Raw genomic sequence first — 17,593 nt, forward strand, 5'->3', positions numbered from 1 at the left:
AGCACCCCTGTCAGGACGATCGGGGCGAGCCTTGGTGATGTTGTAGTGCGAGTACTACCAGCCCTCAAAGTTCTCAAAGGACTTACAATTTGGTCTGCCCGATCACTTTTAAGGAGAATGCTGATCCTTGGAAATTTTAACAATTACGACAATAGAGTTTAAGCGTTACGTGCTTGAACCCCTAATAAGGTCTCACTTTGTTAACATTAGTTATTAACTAACATGAACTAGCAATACATTTGTTACAGTATTTATTCATCTTTGTTAATATTAGTTAATAAAAATACAGTCATTCATTGTTTGTCCATGCTAGTTCACAGTGCATTAAATCAAGCGCCAGCGTTAGTTCTGGCAGGCCACGTAGTCAAGCTCCGCTATCAGCTGATTGGGAAATTCTAACTCCGCCCCTCTTTCAGCTGATCTGTTTCAGCTGATCCTATGCTCTCAATTGGCTTCTCTCAAACAGGGCGGCTTACTTAAGCATAGCTTCACTTCAATCTGCCTGCTTGGACGCTTCTGCAGCACGCTGCTTTGCAACCCACCTCCTCCCTAGCTCCTCCTTAAATTGCTAACTTAATCATGTCATTCTGTTGTCATGGATGCATGCTCTGTTCTAAATGGGGGATTTGCTCTGCCCTCCCAGTTAAATGGGAGGTCGTCCCCAGAATCTGCTGCTGTTCCCTGTCTTGGCTTTTCATGGAGCTCATGAAAGGATGGGGAATTTAGAACAGAGCCATACTGCCAAATCTAAATCTTTACAAAATATGCAATTAAAAAATTGTACTAAATGTTTGTCTATTGTGTTTTTTGACTTTAGTGGACCTGACAGAACCAATGGTAACACATACAACTTTTGATTTAATAATGTATTAGTAAATGTTGAAATTAATATTAACTAAGTTAATAGTAATAAATGCTGTCGAAGTATTGTTCATTCATGTTAGCTAATGTTAACTAATGAAACCTTGTAAAGTGTAACCGTATTAACTTTTACTGTGATTTATTATCATCATCAAAGCTTTTATTCAGGACACACATGGTCCAAAAAACACAAACATGAAATATACCAATACAAACACAAAAACAAACAATACATATCACAAATTTGCATATAAACTAAAACGCCAGTGGTTCCACAATCTGGAGAAAAATCTGACTGAACTTAGTGTTGGGTTCGTCAGTGTTAAAATTATACTGTTTGCAGAGTCAGTTAGCCTACACATACATCTGTACATGATATTCCGCAACACTGCAAAGCAGGTGGGTACACCAGCATTAACAAACATCTGACTCGCACTGCTCCAACGTGGCACCTTAAGCAGCAGCCTCATTCCATCATTATATGCTACATTCAGTTTCTGCATGCTGCTCTTTTTGTAACAGCGCCACAAATGGGCAGTATACATAGGGGTACAAAATGTTCTAAAAAGTGTAGTCTTCACAGATCCTGAGCACATACTAAATTTGCGGATCAACATATTAGCTTGTGCATACAACATACGACATTGTCTAAAAATGTCCCTATCATCAGACAGGTCATCAGTTATGTAATGTCCTAAGTACTTAGCCTCATCACATACTTTAAGAACACTACCAGACAGGGAGAATTCAGGAAATAACAAGTTCCTGTCCTCCCTGCTCCTGATAATCATAATGTTACTCTTTTTTGCATTATATTTAATGTCAAAGTCTGTGCCATATTTAGAGCAGATCTTCAATAACTGTTGAAGACCAGCACTATATGGACTAAAAATGACCAAATCATCCGCGTACATCAAATGGTTGATAATCATATTACCAACCATACACCCAGTTCCACATTCGTTTAGCAACTTTGATAGATCATCCATATAAACATTAAAAAGAAAGGGAGACAAAATACTTCCTTGTCTAACTCCGTTACATACATTGAATGGTGCAGACACAAAGTTACCCCATTTTACATACATTGACTGATGAGCATACCAGAAAGCCAGAATTCTTACCAGAAATTTGGGAATTCCTCTGTTGTGTAACTTATAAAATAATTTTTCATGATTTACACGATCAAAGGCTTTAGAGGCATCAATAAAACACATGAAAATTGTGGAATTACGCCTGTTATACAATTCTAAAATCTCCTTTAGAGCAAAAATACCCATATCTGTGCCATGTTTCGGTTTAAAACCAAACTGGTTGTCAAAGGTCAGGACAAACTGTTCCAATTTATTCAGTAATGTCCTCTCAATGACCTTGGACAAAACACTGGCCAGTGCTATAGGCCTGTAATTGTCCATACTATTTATTTGGGCAAAAACCCAGTAAAACAAATAGCAAGCATAGGACAGAGTTTTCTACTTGCAAGTTTTAAATGTTCAGCAGATATCTTATCCATACCATATGCTTTATTATCTTTTAACCTCATAACTGCATCATAAACTTCTTTTGGAGAGACAGTCACATCTTCATTTTTGTCAATGTTGCCCACTACAAAGGAGTTACTTTTAACACAGTTGAACAGCTCGTAGTAATGTTTTTGCCACAACTGAGTAATTTCCTCTGAATTGGTTACACCATCAATATTCGTTGGCAAGGATGTTTTACAATTATTCATTCTTTTGATTTCTTTCCAGAAATCAGTTGGATTATTATTTTGCAGTTTCCTAGCAAGTGAGTCCGATCTCATTGTGTTTTCGTTCCTCTTAATAAAACGCAAGGCGTATTTAAAATTTGCATTTGCCCGTTTCTTACATTCAAATAAGGAGCCATATTTGTATCTGCCTGACTCAACCCAAGCTTTGAAAGCCCTTCTAGCCTCAGCATGAAGCTCTTCAACATATTCATTCCACCCTGGCTTGGCTAGTTGGCTTTAAACCTCTTGGTCTTGTACAGAGGCCTGCTTGAGGCAAGAAGGGACTCAACAATATTATCATACAAGGAGCACAACTCAATACCATGTTGCAGGTTCTTACAGTTAATATCACAGCAAGCAGCTGCATCTATTGGTAATTCGATATTACTCAGCAATTTGTCAGTCTGAACACAGTATACGTTAAGATCCTCCGCAGTCAATTTTGACCAGTCTAATTTCCCTACACACATATCGTTGTTCACAGACATTATAGTAGGTAAATTGCCCAAATTTATTGATAAAGAAAAAGGCACATGGTCGGTAGTGGCAAATTCATAATTAATCCTCATGGACTCGGCTGTGCAAATGCAGTGGTCTAACCATGAAGTTGTGTGCCATGCCTCACTGCTATTATCAGGTAACTGCAATTTACTGGAGAGAATCAAACCATTATCAGAGCAGAACTGTATTAAATGATTGCCAAATACAGAGCCACCATCAGAAATATCTGCATTCATGTCACCCACAATAAAAAAGCATGTAGAGGCATTATCCTGAATAAAAGACATAACACAAGCCAACCTGTTGAGATATTCATCTTCATTTCTGGAACACTCATAGGGTGTATAGATGTTCAGAATGATGAACTTTTTCCCACCACAACTGAACTCAATTCCTATTACTTACTAGATGGCAGTAATGTTAAAAATAACTGTAATATAATAAAACAAAACAAGTACAATTGAGTAAAATAAAGTTTCAGCAGTGAGCTATTATCTAGATGAGACGCTAGTTGTATTTAAAGGTTAATTTTACCTTTTCCTCTTCTGTCTGTGCTGGAATGATGATTCACATGTTTTACACATGTTTTGTGGTATGTGTAGTTGTGAATGTGTTGTGTTGACTGGCAGGCTGTATATGAAGTCTGAAACTGAATTTTTTAGGTACAATCTCACATGAGAACAAGACTGTCAATATTCTTCAACTCTCACTAACACACACAATATACCAACAATTGTAATTCTGCAAGAATTTAACATACTTTTTATTTAACGTAAGACTGTAACTATTTTGAATAAATGAATCCTATTTAAGGAGTCATTTGTCAGTTGCTCTCTTCCTAATCAAGTGGTAATATTATTTTAATATTTGACTTTTAGGTTGGTTATGGCAGCTCTATGAATTCATACTGAATTGCACTGAATGCCTGGGTTGTGTATTACTATTGCTGATTTATCATATTTTTTAAAAATGATTCTAATGAATGAAACCGGAACATTATTTAATGTAGCAATGTAAAATAAACAAATACAAACATCTTTATTTAACGATGTGCTTTCAGACAGTTCATTGAGACAAAATTTTTGGCCATACATTACTTTTTTTGATGTTTTTGTCTTTTTAAATTGTTTCGAATATATAAAGTGCTCCACTCACAACCTGCCAATTACAACAAAAAAGAAATAATAATATAGTAATAATAAAACTTCTGAGAAGTGGTCTCAAGACATCCATTTGTCTTCTTTGTCAATTTTTTTGTTGTGTGATCCTCTTTCAACAAACATGCACAAAGATAAAGAAAATGTACATTTTCAGTGCTATTTGCTCAAATCAGTTATGACATCTCAAATAAGCAATATTTCATTGTTCCAAGTTCAGCAGTGACACTCATACATCTGTCAGTTGAAGTGTTGTAGAAGGAAAGCTGAGAAGGAAAGGCAGCAAAAGGGACATATAATGTATTCTGAGAAAAAAAGAAAGAGAAAAATAACAATTAGATGTTACTATACATAATTCCTAAAAAATAGTTTTTCATGAAGAAATCTTAGTGATCATATGATAATTGAAGAGGGTCAGAATTAGTACACACATAGTATGTGGGTGTATTATGTGTATTATGTCTTAATGCGTTTAGTGCATTAAGACGATGAAGTACAGCCTCGTTTTCTGCATGTGAGGTGGTTCACCTAAAAATGAAACTGCTCTGAGACACGAAGGTTGAGGATCCAAACAGTATTTTTGAAAGGGTAATCCACAATCGTAATCTAAATTCAGGCAAAGGCCATACACAAAAAAACAATCAAAACAATAACTGAGTTCAGGGCTGAGGCAAACAGAGAAATCTGAAGGAAAAGGGCAGAGAATCAAAAGAACCAGGACACGGGTGAAACAGGATAATGGCTCAGAAATGCAGTAGACATACAAGACTTAGCGATGAGTGACTGAATTGGCACCAAGGGTGCATCTCAATCAGCTCCCTATTTTAGTAGTCAGGGCACTGATCAGGGAGTTGAGCATTTCAAGGGCTGTCTCAATCGCTGAATCCTTCCAGGGCACTGAAACGTTCGATCCCTAAAAAGTTCTGCAATGCACCGCAAAACCCAGGGTGCATCGATGCTCATATGTGCCCGTAATGGAAGTTCTGAAGCTCAACACTTAAATCACGTGAGCCAACTCACTACACGTAACTGCCAATAACAACACTTAAAATATTAAATATTATTGTATTATATTTCAGCATAAACATACATCGTTAGACAGGTAATGAACACAATCTAGCTAACATTTATAATTTATTTACTGCTGAAATGGTGCACGTAACAAGCAAAGTATTTCTCATAATGCACTTTAAATAACATTACAAGTAAGGCAGACAGACGGTTCAGGAACGACCTAGGAATTACCTTGATAGCTTCAGATGCGATATTCATGATGACTGGAAACACTGATGTGGCGTCCATGACGGCTGAAGACTCTAGCGTGGCGTCTGTAAGGTGGAAAATAATCAAAGATATTTTAAATGGAACAAAATCCTCTGCTTTGCTGTTAACTGCCATCGTCGTGATCAAGATATTGAAATTGACTCAACCCCTTCCCCCTTAACGCCATCAGAAGGGCCAGGTTGAGTTAGAAAGACAAAAGAATGATTGGCCGGCTGGCCAACAGGTTTTCGCACCTTTGATACAATGGGGGAAGTTTTGTCTGATTGGTTATTTTCAAATGTCTCACGGGTTGGTCTGATTGGTCAGTTTTACAAGAGTCAGATTTGAATTTGGTGACATCAGGGAAGAGGATAAAAGAAGATTTCATCTGTAGCTCGCTCTCTTTTAATTCTCTGCCTTCTCTTGAGAGGGCTCTCTCTTTGGATTCTCTGGCTTTCTCTGGAGAGAGCTGTTCTTTAGCTCTCTCCCTTTTTCTCTCTCTCTCTCTCTTTCTCTCTCTTTCTCTCTCTCTCTCACAGGTAACATTCTAGGCAGAGGCCTACTGAGCATAATTAAGGGTTTATGTTTACATTTATTTGAAGCTATTTTAAGTGTAACCATAACAAGAATTTGTGTTTCCTTTTAGAAGAGATTTATGTCTATGATGTAATTGACATTTTACATTTACTTGATTGTTAATAAATTGTTACATTTTGATCCTTTCTGAATTAATCTGTAATTATTAACTATCTCCAATGTGGAACGGTATAATTGCAACAAAGGGTTAAAACGGAACGATCAAGTGTATGATTGACTATCAAATATAGATGACCAAACAACCGGTTGGGATTCTCTTCTAAATGCGACAACTTTGATAAATGGAGTCAGATAAAGAATATTATAATCAAATCCATTCTTCCAGCTGAAACACTGAACGCGTGCGGCCTTCACCGCGGTTCGCTGCCGATCCTTGGAGCGAATTCATGCGGTCTTACACGTCCATGATGGCTGGAGGCTCTGGCATGGCCAACCCCCTGACTAAGGTGGATGAGACATACTGCTGGACCCATGGTGTGGATCCAGTGAGAGACAGAAGAACATCTCATGCAATAACATAACACTGATTCCAGCACTTACAGATGTAAATGTTTATTGAACTGAATCTGTCAATTCTGTCATTTCTAATATACCATGGCCAGCGCAGAGCCTACTGCTTTTCATCACGGACATGCACATTTTAAGCAAATTGTACACAAGACCAAAGGGAGACATGTGACTTCAGCAAACTAATCTTAGTGAATTACTCACGTCTTCCAGCCTACCCACAGAGAGTGTTTTTTTTAAATGTTTTATTGCAAACTGTAATCATTATTATCCCTAAGCTCAGTAACACAGAGACAATGTATAATCATTCATTTTACTTTTAGTTTCTAAATTAGTCTGACTTATGTGATGCAGGCATGGTTATAATTGCACTATTCTTCCAACAATACAATACAATGAACACTATGCCAGTGAAGTTTGACCAGTTGTTAGGCAACATTAGAGCCTTGACAATACAACAACATACATAATATCTTTCCTTTCCTATTATGATTTGTTATCTCCAATTGTGCAACATGAAAGTTTCAATGTACATTTGCATAAACAAAAGTCTATATTATGAAACGCCATGACTGTCATGATGTCATGTTTGTTTTGTGAACTTTTTTGATTATGTATTTCTGCTTTGGTCCCTGTTTCCACTCTGATTAGTTCATATTTGGTTGTTATGCCCCTGTTTGTTATACTCATTTGTTAATTGATTAGCCACACTGCATATTCCCCCTAATTTCCCATGTGCAAAATAGCCCGCAGTTTTCAGATGTAGTTGTTTGATCTTGATGCTATGTTGGTTTGCTGCATTTTGTATTTATTGTTAGATATTTGTGCTCCTGTTTTTTAATTTGTTGATAAAAATCACTGCTGCGAATAGATTCTGCCTCTATGCTTCCTTGTTCCTGCAACCTGCCCGCTGACATTCACTCCTGTAAAGTTTCACTTTTGTTTTTGTTCTCAGATAATGAAATCTGAGAAATGGTGCGTCTCTTTGGGGTCTATACAGGTGTGTCGTGTGTGTGTCATTTAAGCTCAATTGCAGTGCAAGATACATACACAAGTTGCGTTTTGAGATACTGAAGGTCTGATAATGGCCGCAAAGGAACTGGCAGTACTTATGATGTGTTTTTGGATTGTCTGTTCTACTGCTGGGCATGAATTCTTCTCATCAACAGGTTATTATTTCAGTTTTATATATATATGTTGTTGTTTTTATGTTAGTGTTTTGTGCATAAACGCTGTTGTCATGACAAGTTGATTGTATGTTTTAATTGTGAGACTTTTGACCAAAAAGGTACAATAGTATAGCTACAACAGTTTCACTGGTGCCATATGTAACATTATAGTTACTCTCTTTCACTTTTTTAATTCCATTGAACAATAATAACTCTTAACTTTCTTAACTAATACACCCTTTTCATTATAGCTTTAATTATATAAAAATGTATAAATTGATATAAATCAAATGCCTTTTGACAATTAAGTGCATATTGTTTTATAGATCAAATTGCACAGCTATATGGAAAGACCAAAGACCTTCTGAAGGTCTTCAGTCAGTGCATTGATGCTGAGAAAAAGAATGTAGAGACAATGAAGAGGTGAAAACACATTCATTGTTTCCTATATTTAAACTCCATTAATGTTCTTTTATTATTAATATTAAAATGCATTCAATTTTGCTATGGATATTTAACAATCTTATATATGGTTTTAGATCAAGGATTATGTTATTAAATACATTTTCTAACATTACAACTTTTGATGAACCTCTGTCTTCCATCCAGTGTCCTTCCAAATCTTCAGCTTTCATACTCTGACTCTGTGAACCCTGAGAAAGCCACAAAAGACCCTGTGGCAGCTTACAGACTCCTCGGACAACTGAGAAATGATTTGATATATATTGAAAAACACATTCAGCTGAATCTTTATCAGTGTAAAGAGTATCAGAATGAGTTGAACGCAATGATCCCAGAGATCCCACAGCTTGAGGACTTGGATGGTGCAGCTTTAGGACTGATCAGACTGCAGGAGATCTACAAACTCCTCCCAGAAGCCATCACAAAGGGTAAACTGTCCCTCAGTTGTGCACCAATGCAGTTTCACTAAGAGACTTTATCCAAGCTGATTGTTGCTTTCATTTCACATTTCACAGAAACGTCTCTAAATGCAGATGAAGCCTACTATGTAGGGTTGGTCGCTTATGATGCGGACAAATTCCAGCATGCCTTTCTCTGGTTTCTGTACAGTCTGGACAGATTAACAGAATACTCAACCGTTGATGAGAAAAAGTTGCTAGGTTTCCTTCGTTACTCAGCCTATCTTTTTGGCAGCCTGCCTTTGGCAATCCGCTTCGGCCAAGAGCTTCTAAATCTGGGTGAGGTCATGGTGTCCTGCATTTAATAGCCTAATATTTTTATATCTGAGATTGGAAGACAATTTTGCAAAATTGTTGTGATTCAAGTCATAAACATCTTTGGCTCAGATCCAAGTAATGATGAAGTCAGAGCTCAGCTGAACTGGTTCCATCGCTTACAGAGCAACCCTGACATAATTACACTGAACACAGAGTCAAGTAACTATGAGGCACTGTGCAGAGGAGAGATTGACAAGAGGGCAAGTGCTAATTCAAATAATTATTGAACATGAAATTACAAACAGTCAATGAAGCTTTGTGTGTTGATTGGAAGTTTATTATATTTCATCAAATCAGACCTCCAAGAGGCAGAGGGCGCTGTCCTGTAGGTACAGCACAGGTGGAGGAAACCCCAGACTGATGTACGCACCAGTGAAAGAGGAAGTGGAGTGGGACGAGCCTCGCATCATCAGATATCATGACATTATATCAGACAGAGAGATAGAGATCCTGAAGAATATCTCCAGACCGCAAGTGAATATCTTACATACACACACGTGTTGGGTTTCCATGTTTGGGGACTTTGTATAGACATAATGATTTTTATACTGCACAAACTGCATATTCTTTCCCCTTACCCCTGCAAACCTGCAAATCTATATTTTAGCCATATACATACATTTGTATTTTACAGTTCATTCCTATTTGTTGCCTATAGCTTTCTAGATCGAAGGTTTATGAAGATGGAGAGGCTACAGTCTCAGATGGCCGTGTTTCTCAAAGGTTAAATAAATATTTATTAAAATCACCTCATTAATGGCATAGTTCACCCAAAAATGTTAATTCTGTCATAATATTACATGTTTGGTAAATATTTTTTTTATACAAAAAATTAAAATCCTGGTGCAGGCTACTATTCCTTTAACATGAGAGTTGAGTATTTGAAAGTATTCAGCAGTATTTGACATAATATTAAACAGTTTTGGTCTCACACTTACTATGCAAAGAAAAATAATCACTATATTTTCAGTGTTGGTCTACACAATGACCCTCTGGAAGCTCGTGTCTGTCAGAGGATTGCAGATACTACAGGACTCTTCATGGAAAAGGTCGAATCACTGGAAGTATGTCACAGAAAGAGAGAAAGCATATGATCACGCACAGGCAGCATACCTTTTCTTTACTGCCAGCTATGCCTTGCAGTTAACATGGACATAATTTGTTTGCACACTACCTAACTAAATAAACAAGCAAAGAAAGAAAGAAGCCGCTTACTTTATTGGTTTGATCTACTTAATTTTTGTTTGCTTTGTTCTGCTTAATAGTACATCTTACCAAGGAATGGAAATAAGTATATTTCCTTTTCAATAGTGATTCATGAGTGATGCAATCATTTTTCAGGTTCAGAATTACGGGATTGGTGGCACATTTGAACCTCATTGTGATGCATTGGTAAGTTTACTGTACAGACATGACATCAATTTTGTAAACCAACACATAATTTGCCATTAGTTCACTCTGGAATTTCTAATGGGTTTAAATGCCAGCACAAACCTACTGTCTCCAGTTTGAAAAGTAAATGGGAAAAAAAAGGCTCAACAGACTGAGATACTAGAATCTAGACACTGGAGGATAGAGCAGGAATGTGTATTCTTATTTTATAGTTTGTCATTTATTCATTTTAAATCAAATTAAAAGGAATAAAAATGAAAGGAATTCCTGAGTTAGTATCACCTCCTACACTAATGCTGACTTCCTAGTGCAGAACAAGGATGTGAGTCTTGCAACCAGTTAATGCTGGTTCTGATAGAAAGGTGTCAGAATACTCAATGCATCGCAGTTTGTTGTGTATAGGGCTGCCTTGCCGCAGACCAGTCAAGGTGCTCGTGCTCACCCCTGTCCACCACCGAAAGCGGCAACAATGGGCATGTGAACATCAAAACTGGACCACGGAGCAATGAAAGAAGGTGGTCTGGTCTTTACACCATGTGGATGGCAGGGTGCGTTGCTTACCTAGGGAACACATGGCACCAGGATGCACTATGGGAAGAAGGCAAGCCGGTGGAGGCAGTGTAATGATTTGGGCAATGTTCTGCTGGGAAACCTCGGGTCCTGCAATCCATGTGGATGTTACTTTGACACGTACCGCCTACCTAAGTATGTTTGCAGACCATATATACCCTTTCTTGGAAACGGTATTCCCTGATGGATGTGGTCTCTTTCAGCAGGAAAATGCCACAAAGCAAAAACGGTTCAGGAATGGTTTGAGGAGCACAACAATGAGTTTGAGGTGTTGACTTGACCTCCAAATTCAAAAAAAAAAAAAAAGATGTGCTGAACAAACAATTCCCCCAACTCGCAACTTACAGGACTTAAAGGATCTGCTGCTAACATCTTGCCAGATACCAGAGCACACCTTCAGGGGTCTAGTGGAGTCCATGCCTTGACGGGCTAGGGCTGTTTTGGCAGAAAAAGGGGGACCAATATTTGGAAGGTGGTCATGTTATGCCTGATCAGTGTATAGGCCATATATTATTGGATAACCACTGTAGTCATTTTTCTAAAACTTGTTGGCAACATACATGTTTAAATCCCACATTTGTTTCAAAATTTGCGTTTGAGGTTTGAACGTTTGATTGTGATTAATGATGTACAACAAAACGTACAAAAATTATCTTGAAGTAATATACCCATAGGGGAACCAATGGCTCGGAAAAGAGAATTCTCTTGCAGGCTTTAAGAGTGCAAATGTGATATCTGTATTCTGTGTCACTGAGAGCTGGATTACATGTTGACCAGTCAACTAAATGCAAACTAACTTAAGAATGTTTGACCTCACAGGAGACAGTGAATGACAGGATTGCTACATTCCTAATTTATGTAAGTTGATGGTGTAAGTGCAGCTGTCAGAAAACAATTTGCCTTAATGCCATTAAACAATATCTCTATTATAGCTATTAATGTATACCTGTGAGGAGCAATTCGAAAAAAGTTTTTCTGTTGCTGTAGATGAGTGATGTGGGGATAGGGGGCTCCACTGTTTTCCCTGAAGTTGGAGTTGCAGTGCAGCCAAAAAAGGTAAACCTTCAATTCTGTGATCTAATATATACAGTAGATAAGGATACTTTAAGTACTAATTACATATAAGTAATGGAAATAATTTTAGCATCCTCTCTCTGCTCTTGCAGGGTTCAGCCGTGTTTTGGTACAATCTCCACAAAAATGGTGAACTGGATTTGAGAACGGAGCATGCTGGATGCCCTGTGTTAGTGGGTAACAAATGGGGTAGGTTTTTATATACAGTATAATCAATAGGCTACTATATGTAGCTTTATCAAAATACAAATTATTTTCATTTAAGTCTTATTCGTGACTGTTCTTTATGAGATAAAGATATTATTATATTATTATTATTATTATTATTGAACAGCTTTTTTTATAGCAGTTGTTGTATTTGAAGAGAAAAACAATCCAGTCATAAATAATTTGAAAAGCGGGTGATTGAAAGTTAAATGTAAATGGTAAAAATAATTTAGTTTATTTTTCTTACCGTTTTTTCAGTGGCTAACAAATGGATCCATGAGTTTGGACAGGAATTCAAGAGGCCCTGTTCTTTGTCAGAATGGGAGTGAAAGACTACAGGGCCTGAAATCATACAATATCTGTAACAGAGAAAGTACTCCATATGTACATGTTGTATTTATTATGAAAAATGCTAACTTCAAAATGCAGAATTGGGTTGCTCAGATATTCCATCTGTTGTGTGTGAGACATGAGGGCTGGGCTCTGACGTCAAATCAGTTATAAGATTTTATTTATTTTTTATTTTATCCCCTAGCAATAGTTGCCTGTTAACAGTGCAACTCTATCTGAAATTTAGTTTTTCAATCATGAGTCTCTTAAAGGTGCACTATGTAACATTTTTTCAGTAAAATATCCAAAAACCACTTGGCCAGTGTTATATATTTTTGATCAGTTGAGTACTTACAATATCCCAAATGTTTCCATCTATTTGTAAATCGTGAGAAAATTGCTATTTTAACAAAGGAACCGGAACGTTTGAGGGAGTCGCCTGTCGATTGCGTCATATCTGCGTTACCCTCGGTTTCTGGAAACGCTTTACTCTTACTACAGTGTGCAACATCAAGTGTCATAACAGCCGTCGCGCGAACGCACAGAGTAACGTCATAACGTCATAACGTCATTTTCAACACACTCAGAAGTATCTAATATGATTAACAGAGCTGCATTACCTCATACTGATGACCGGAAAAGAGGAAATGGCGTAATAAAGGTCCTGCTGCTCGCAAGGCTTGTGTTGCGCTCTTCTTATTAACAATCGCTCCTGCTTCTGCTTCATACTACAGTAACGTTAATAATCACATCCATGAACATGATTTCTGCCCAAGTCCTATCCTGATTCTTTTCCACCGTCTGTGAGGTGAACACCACATGTCCCAAGATTCTGCGCTCAAACTTGGCGTCATCAAACTACGCCTTTGTTTTGAACAGGTGACCTCTAGTGGACGGAAAAGTACAAAGCTTTAAGTGATTCTGCATTTTCCAGGTTCAGTGTTTTGGAATTATACTTTAATTATTTTACCCAAATTAGTTTCAATCACTTTCTTTTCTTTTTTACCCAATTATAAAAACAAACAAGCGGTTTCAACTTAAAACAATTTGTAATCTGGCTGCCTTAAAATGTTATGTTAGAAATGCCACTTCGTTTTTTTATTGTCCTGAAAACTTATAGTTTCATTCTGGTAAGATTTTAAAAAAGAGCAGTTTTTTTGGGAGATTCTTTTGTTATTTATCTATCTCTATATTACTAGATTTTAACAATAATGAAAATGTAACATTAACAATAAGCACATTCTTTAAATAGAAAAATTCTGTTGAAAAAAAAAAACATGCATTGGGTTGTTTCTGCTGCCCTCATGTTGGGGGAAAATATACTATTGAAAAAAAAACATGATTACTGTTTTTAGTTTTTTTAAAACCCTTTAGATTTAATGATATTTCTAGGGTGTGTGTGTGTGCGTGTGCGTGTGCGTGCGTGCGTACGTTCGTGCGTGCGTGCATGTGTGTTCTGGATTGAACCCAATTGTTTTTTTTATTTTTATGATACATTTTACAAAATTTCCCATTTTCCATTAATTCCTATGGGGGTCAAATTGACCAGCGAGGAAAGGATTTGTAACTACAAAAACATTTTTTTGAGTGTATTCTAATTTCAAGTGTGTCAAAACTGACTTGTACCACTCTCATAAACACTCAATTTTTATAAATGAATTTCGGGTCAAAATCACCGGAGGAGAGGATGAAAGTATAGTGTCAAATATATAAAGTGCTTAGCTCTCAACCATCCAATGATAATGTATACATGTACAACAATAAAGAAATAATAATAATGATAAAACCAATAATTATTATTATTACAAAATTTCGAATGCATGGTCTCAGGAAATATTTTTTTTGTCTTCTCCACAGTCATGGTTTTTGTCTTGTGGTCCACTTTTAATCCTCTCTTGTAATCCCAAGACTCGGTTGAAATGCCACTCTGGGCTGCTTTTGACTGGCCAGTTTAAAGTTTGGGTGAACTGCATGGCGGAGTTGACTGGTGACTGGCAGGAGAGCTCTGAAGGCGGTCCAGAAAAGAGGGGAAATTGCCTTTGGATTGGATGTGCCTGAGGAAAGGGGAGGGGTTTGGGGAAGCTGTATGGCAGCAGAAGGGGATGAGAAATTGACTGCACAGCTGTCCACAAACAAACATGCACACAGAGAAAAAAAAATTTTCAATGTTAAAAAAAAGAATCAAATTTGCATTGCTATTGCTTAAATTATTGATGACATCTGAAATAAGCAATATTTCATAGTTCCAAGGTCAGCAGTGACACTCTTACATCTGTCAATTGATGGGTTGTAGAAGGAAAGCTGAGAAGGAAAGGCAGAGAAAGGTACAGATGCTGTATTCTGAAAAAAGACAGAATGAGGGGGAAATAACAATTATAATACGCACAAGGCAAATTTGCAGCTATGCAACAAAACACTTGAAAACACTCTCACGCACCTGTGGGTAGGTTGGAAGACTTGGGTAATTCACTAAGATTAGTTTGCTGAAATTAAACTTGTAGGTGAAACGTTTCCCTTTGGTCTTGTGCAAAATCCGCTTATTATAATAATACCTGATTTAAAAAAAAAAACAGATTTGTCAAACAAGGAATGCTTCTCTTCGTAAAATGTTAAGAAAATTATGTGTTTCTATTATTTGTTATTTTTTGTATGCATCAATGTCTGTAATTGGAATAATAGGCACTAATAGGCATATGACATGACCTGTAAATATAATGATATTGCAAATAATATGAATCATTTTTTATGCTGAAAACAGAATTTAGTTATATATTTTTAGTGCTGATTAATCACATCTAACATAAAAGTTTGTATATATATATATATATATATATATATATATATATATATATACACCAATCAGGCATAAAATTATGACCACTGACAGGCGAAGTGAATAACACTGATTATCTCTTCATCACAGCACCTGATAGTGGGTGGGATATGTTCGGCAGCAAGTGAACATTTTATCCTCAAAGTTGGTCTGTTAGAAGCAGGAAAAATGGGCAAGCATAAGGATTTGAGCGAGTTTGACAAGGGCCCGATTTGATGGCTAGACGACTGGGTCAGAGCTTCTCCAAAACTGCAGCTCTTGTGGGGTGTTCCTGGTCTGCAGTGGTCAGTATCTATCAAAAGTGGTCCAGGGAAGGAACAGTGGTGAACTGGTGACAGGGTCATGGGCGGCCAAGGCTCATTGATGCACGTGGGGAGCGAAGGCTGGACGTGTGGTCCAATCAATCAGACGAGCTACTATAGCTCAAATTGCTCAAGAAATGAATGCTGGCTTGATAGAAAGGTGTCAGAATACATCGCAGTTTGTTGCGTATGGGGCTGCATAGCTGCAGACCAGTCAGGGTGCCGATGCTGAGCCCTGTCCACTGACGAAACGTGACCTCATGTGAGCATCAGAACTGGACCATGGAGCAATGAAAGAAGGTGACCTGGTCTGATGAATCACATTTTCTTTTACATCACGTGGATGGCCGGGTGTGTGTGTGTGTCGCATACCGTGGGAACACATGGCACCAGGATGCACAATGGGAAGAAGGAAAGCGGGCAGAGGCAGTGATGCTTTGGACAATGTTCTGCTGGGAAACCTTGGGTCCTGCCATCCATGTGGATGTTATTTTGACACGTACCGCCTACCTAGCATTGCTGCAGACCATGACACCCTTTCATGGAAACGGTATTCCCTGGTGGCTGTGGCCTCTTAAAATGGTTCAGGAATGGTTTGAGGAGCACAACGAGTTTGAGGTGTTGACTTGGCCTCCAAATTCCCCAGATCTCAATCCAATCGAGAATCTGTGGGATGTGCTGAGCAAACAAGTCCGATCAACTTACAGGACTTAAAGGATCTGCTGCTAACATCTTGGTGCCAGTTATACCACAGCAAACCTTCAGGTGTCTAATGGAGTCCATGCCTCGACGGGCCAGGGCTGTTTTAGCAGCAAAATGGGGACCAATATAATATTAGGATATTAGGTCATAATGTTATGCCTGATCGTTGTATAATATATATATATATATATATATATATATATATATATATATATATATATATATATATATATATATATATATATATATATATATATATATATATATATATATATATTAAATGCGATTAATTGTGATTAATTGATTTGACAGCACTATTCTTTTCATAATGTTCTAGGAACCTTTTCTTTATATTTTTCTCTATGAATCTGGAGAGAAGTGAGATAATCATGTAACCCTACAATAGGCCTACTATAATAATATATATTTTTTTTAAATAATATATTTTAATATTGTAATTTACTTTTTATGAATGTGTATATGGCTTGCATGCACCTTAAAGCTCTGCTGAGTTTGTCATAATTCATGTGTGGCTTGCCCTTCCTCTCCCCCCACAGTTTAGCCAATCTCTCTGGGTCTCTGATTACAAACTCTCCCCATTCGCTGCCCCATGCGATAGCTCCGCCTTCGCCACGCCCCAACAGCTCTAACAGGAAGTGCCATAACTGCACCTGCCGCGAGCCTGGAGACCAGGCTGGTTTATACGCCCAATCAGGGAAAAGCACTGCTGAGGGAAACAAGAACGTGAAGTTATGCTTGAACGATAGAAAGGGTAATTAGAAACAATTCAGTCTGTACAATTTACTGTGATGAAACACCAATGTTTCCAAACCAATTATGATTGCATCTCACTAATAGGCCCATATTGTTCCCCCGCACACCATCTGCAGAAATGTTTCTAGACATTAAGTAATATTTTCTTGCACCCAGCCAGCCAAAATAAACAATTCATAATCGTATCCCCTACTGTTCACAAATAACGTTAAAGGGATAGTTCACCCAAAAATGAAAATTCTGTCATTATTTACTCACCCTAAAGTTCTTTCAAACCTATATAAATATCTTTGTTCTGCTGTACACAAAGGAAGATATTTGGAAGAATGTTTGTAACCAGATCTCACTCCCATTGACCATAGTAGG

At 37.5% G+C, this 17,593-nt stretch overlaps 1 protein-coding gene across 1 annotated transcript; it reads left to right on the forward strand.

Moving 5' to 3' along the window:
• Positions 1-7,583: 7,583 nt before the first annotated feature.
• Positions 7,584-14,372, forward strand: LOC307128427 (prolyl 4-hydroxylase subunit alpha-1-like). The gene is made up of 13 exons (XM_079820276.1): positions 7,584-7,805; positions 8,132-8,228; positions 8,415-8,695; positions 8,783-9,004; positions 9,113-9,243; positions 9,341-9,517; positions 9,702-9,766; positions 10,014-10,107; positions 10,385-10,435; positions 11,825-11,863; positions 11,993-12,061; positions 12,172-12,268; positions 12,545-14,372. Exons 1-13 carry the CDS (start codon positions 7,721-7,723, stop codon positions 12,613-12,615), a joined length of 1,479 nt encoding a protein of 492 aa, XP_079676402.1. The 5' UTR covers positions 7,584-7,720; the 3' UTR covers positions 12,616-14,372.
• Positions 14,373-17,593: the final 3,221 nt, after the last annotated feature.

The sequence above is a fragment of the Gobio gobio genome (genome assembly GCF_949357685.1).
Source record: "Gobio gobio genome assembly, chromosome: 6".
Lineage (NCBI taxonomy): Eukaryota > Metazoa > Chordata > Actinopteri > Cypriniformes > Gobionidae > Gobio > Gobio gobio.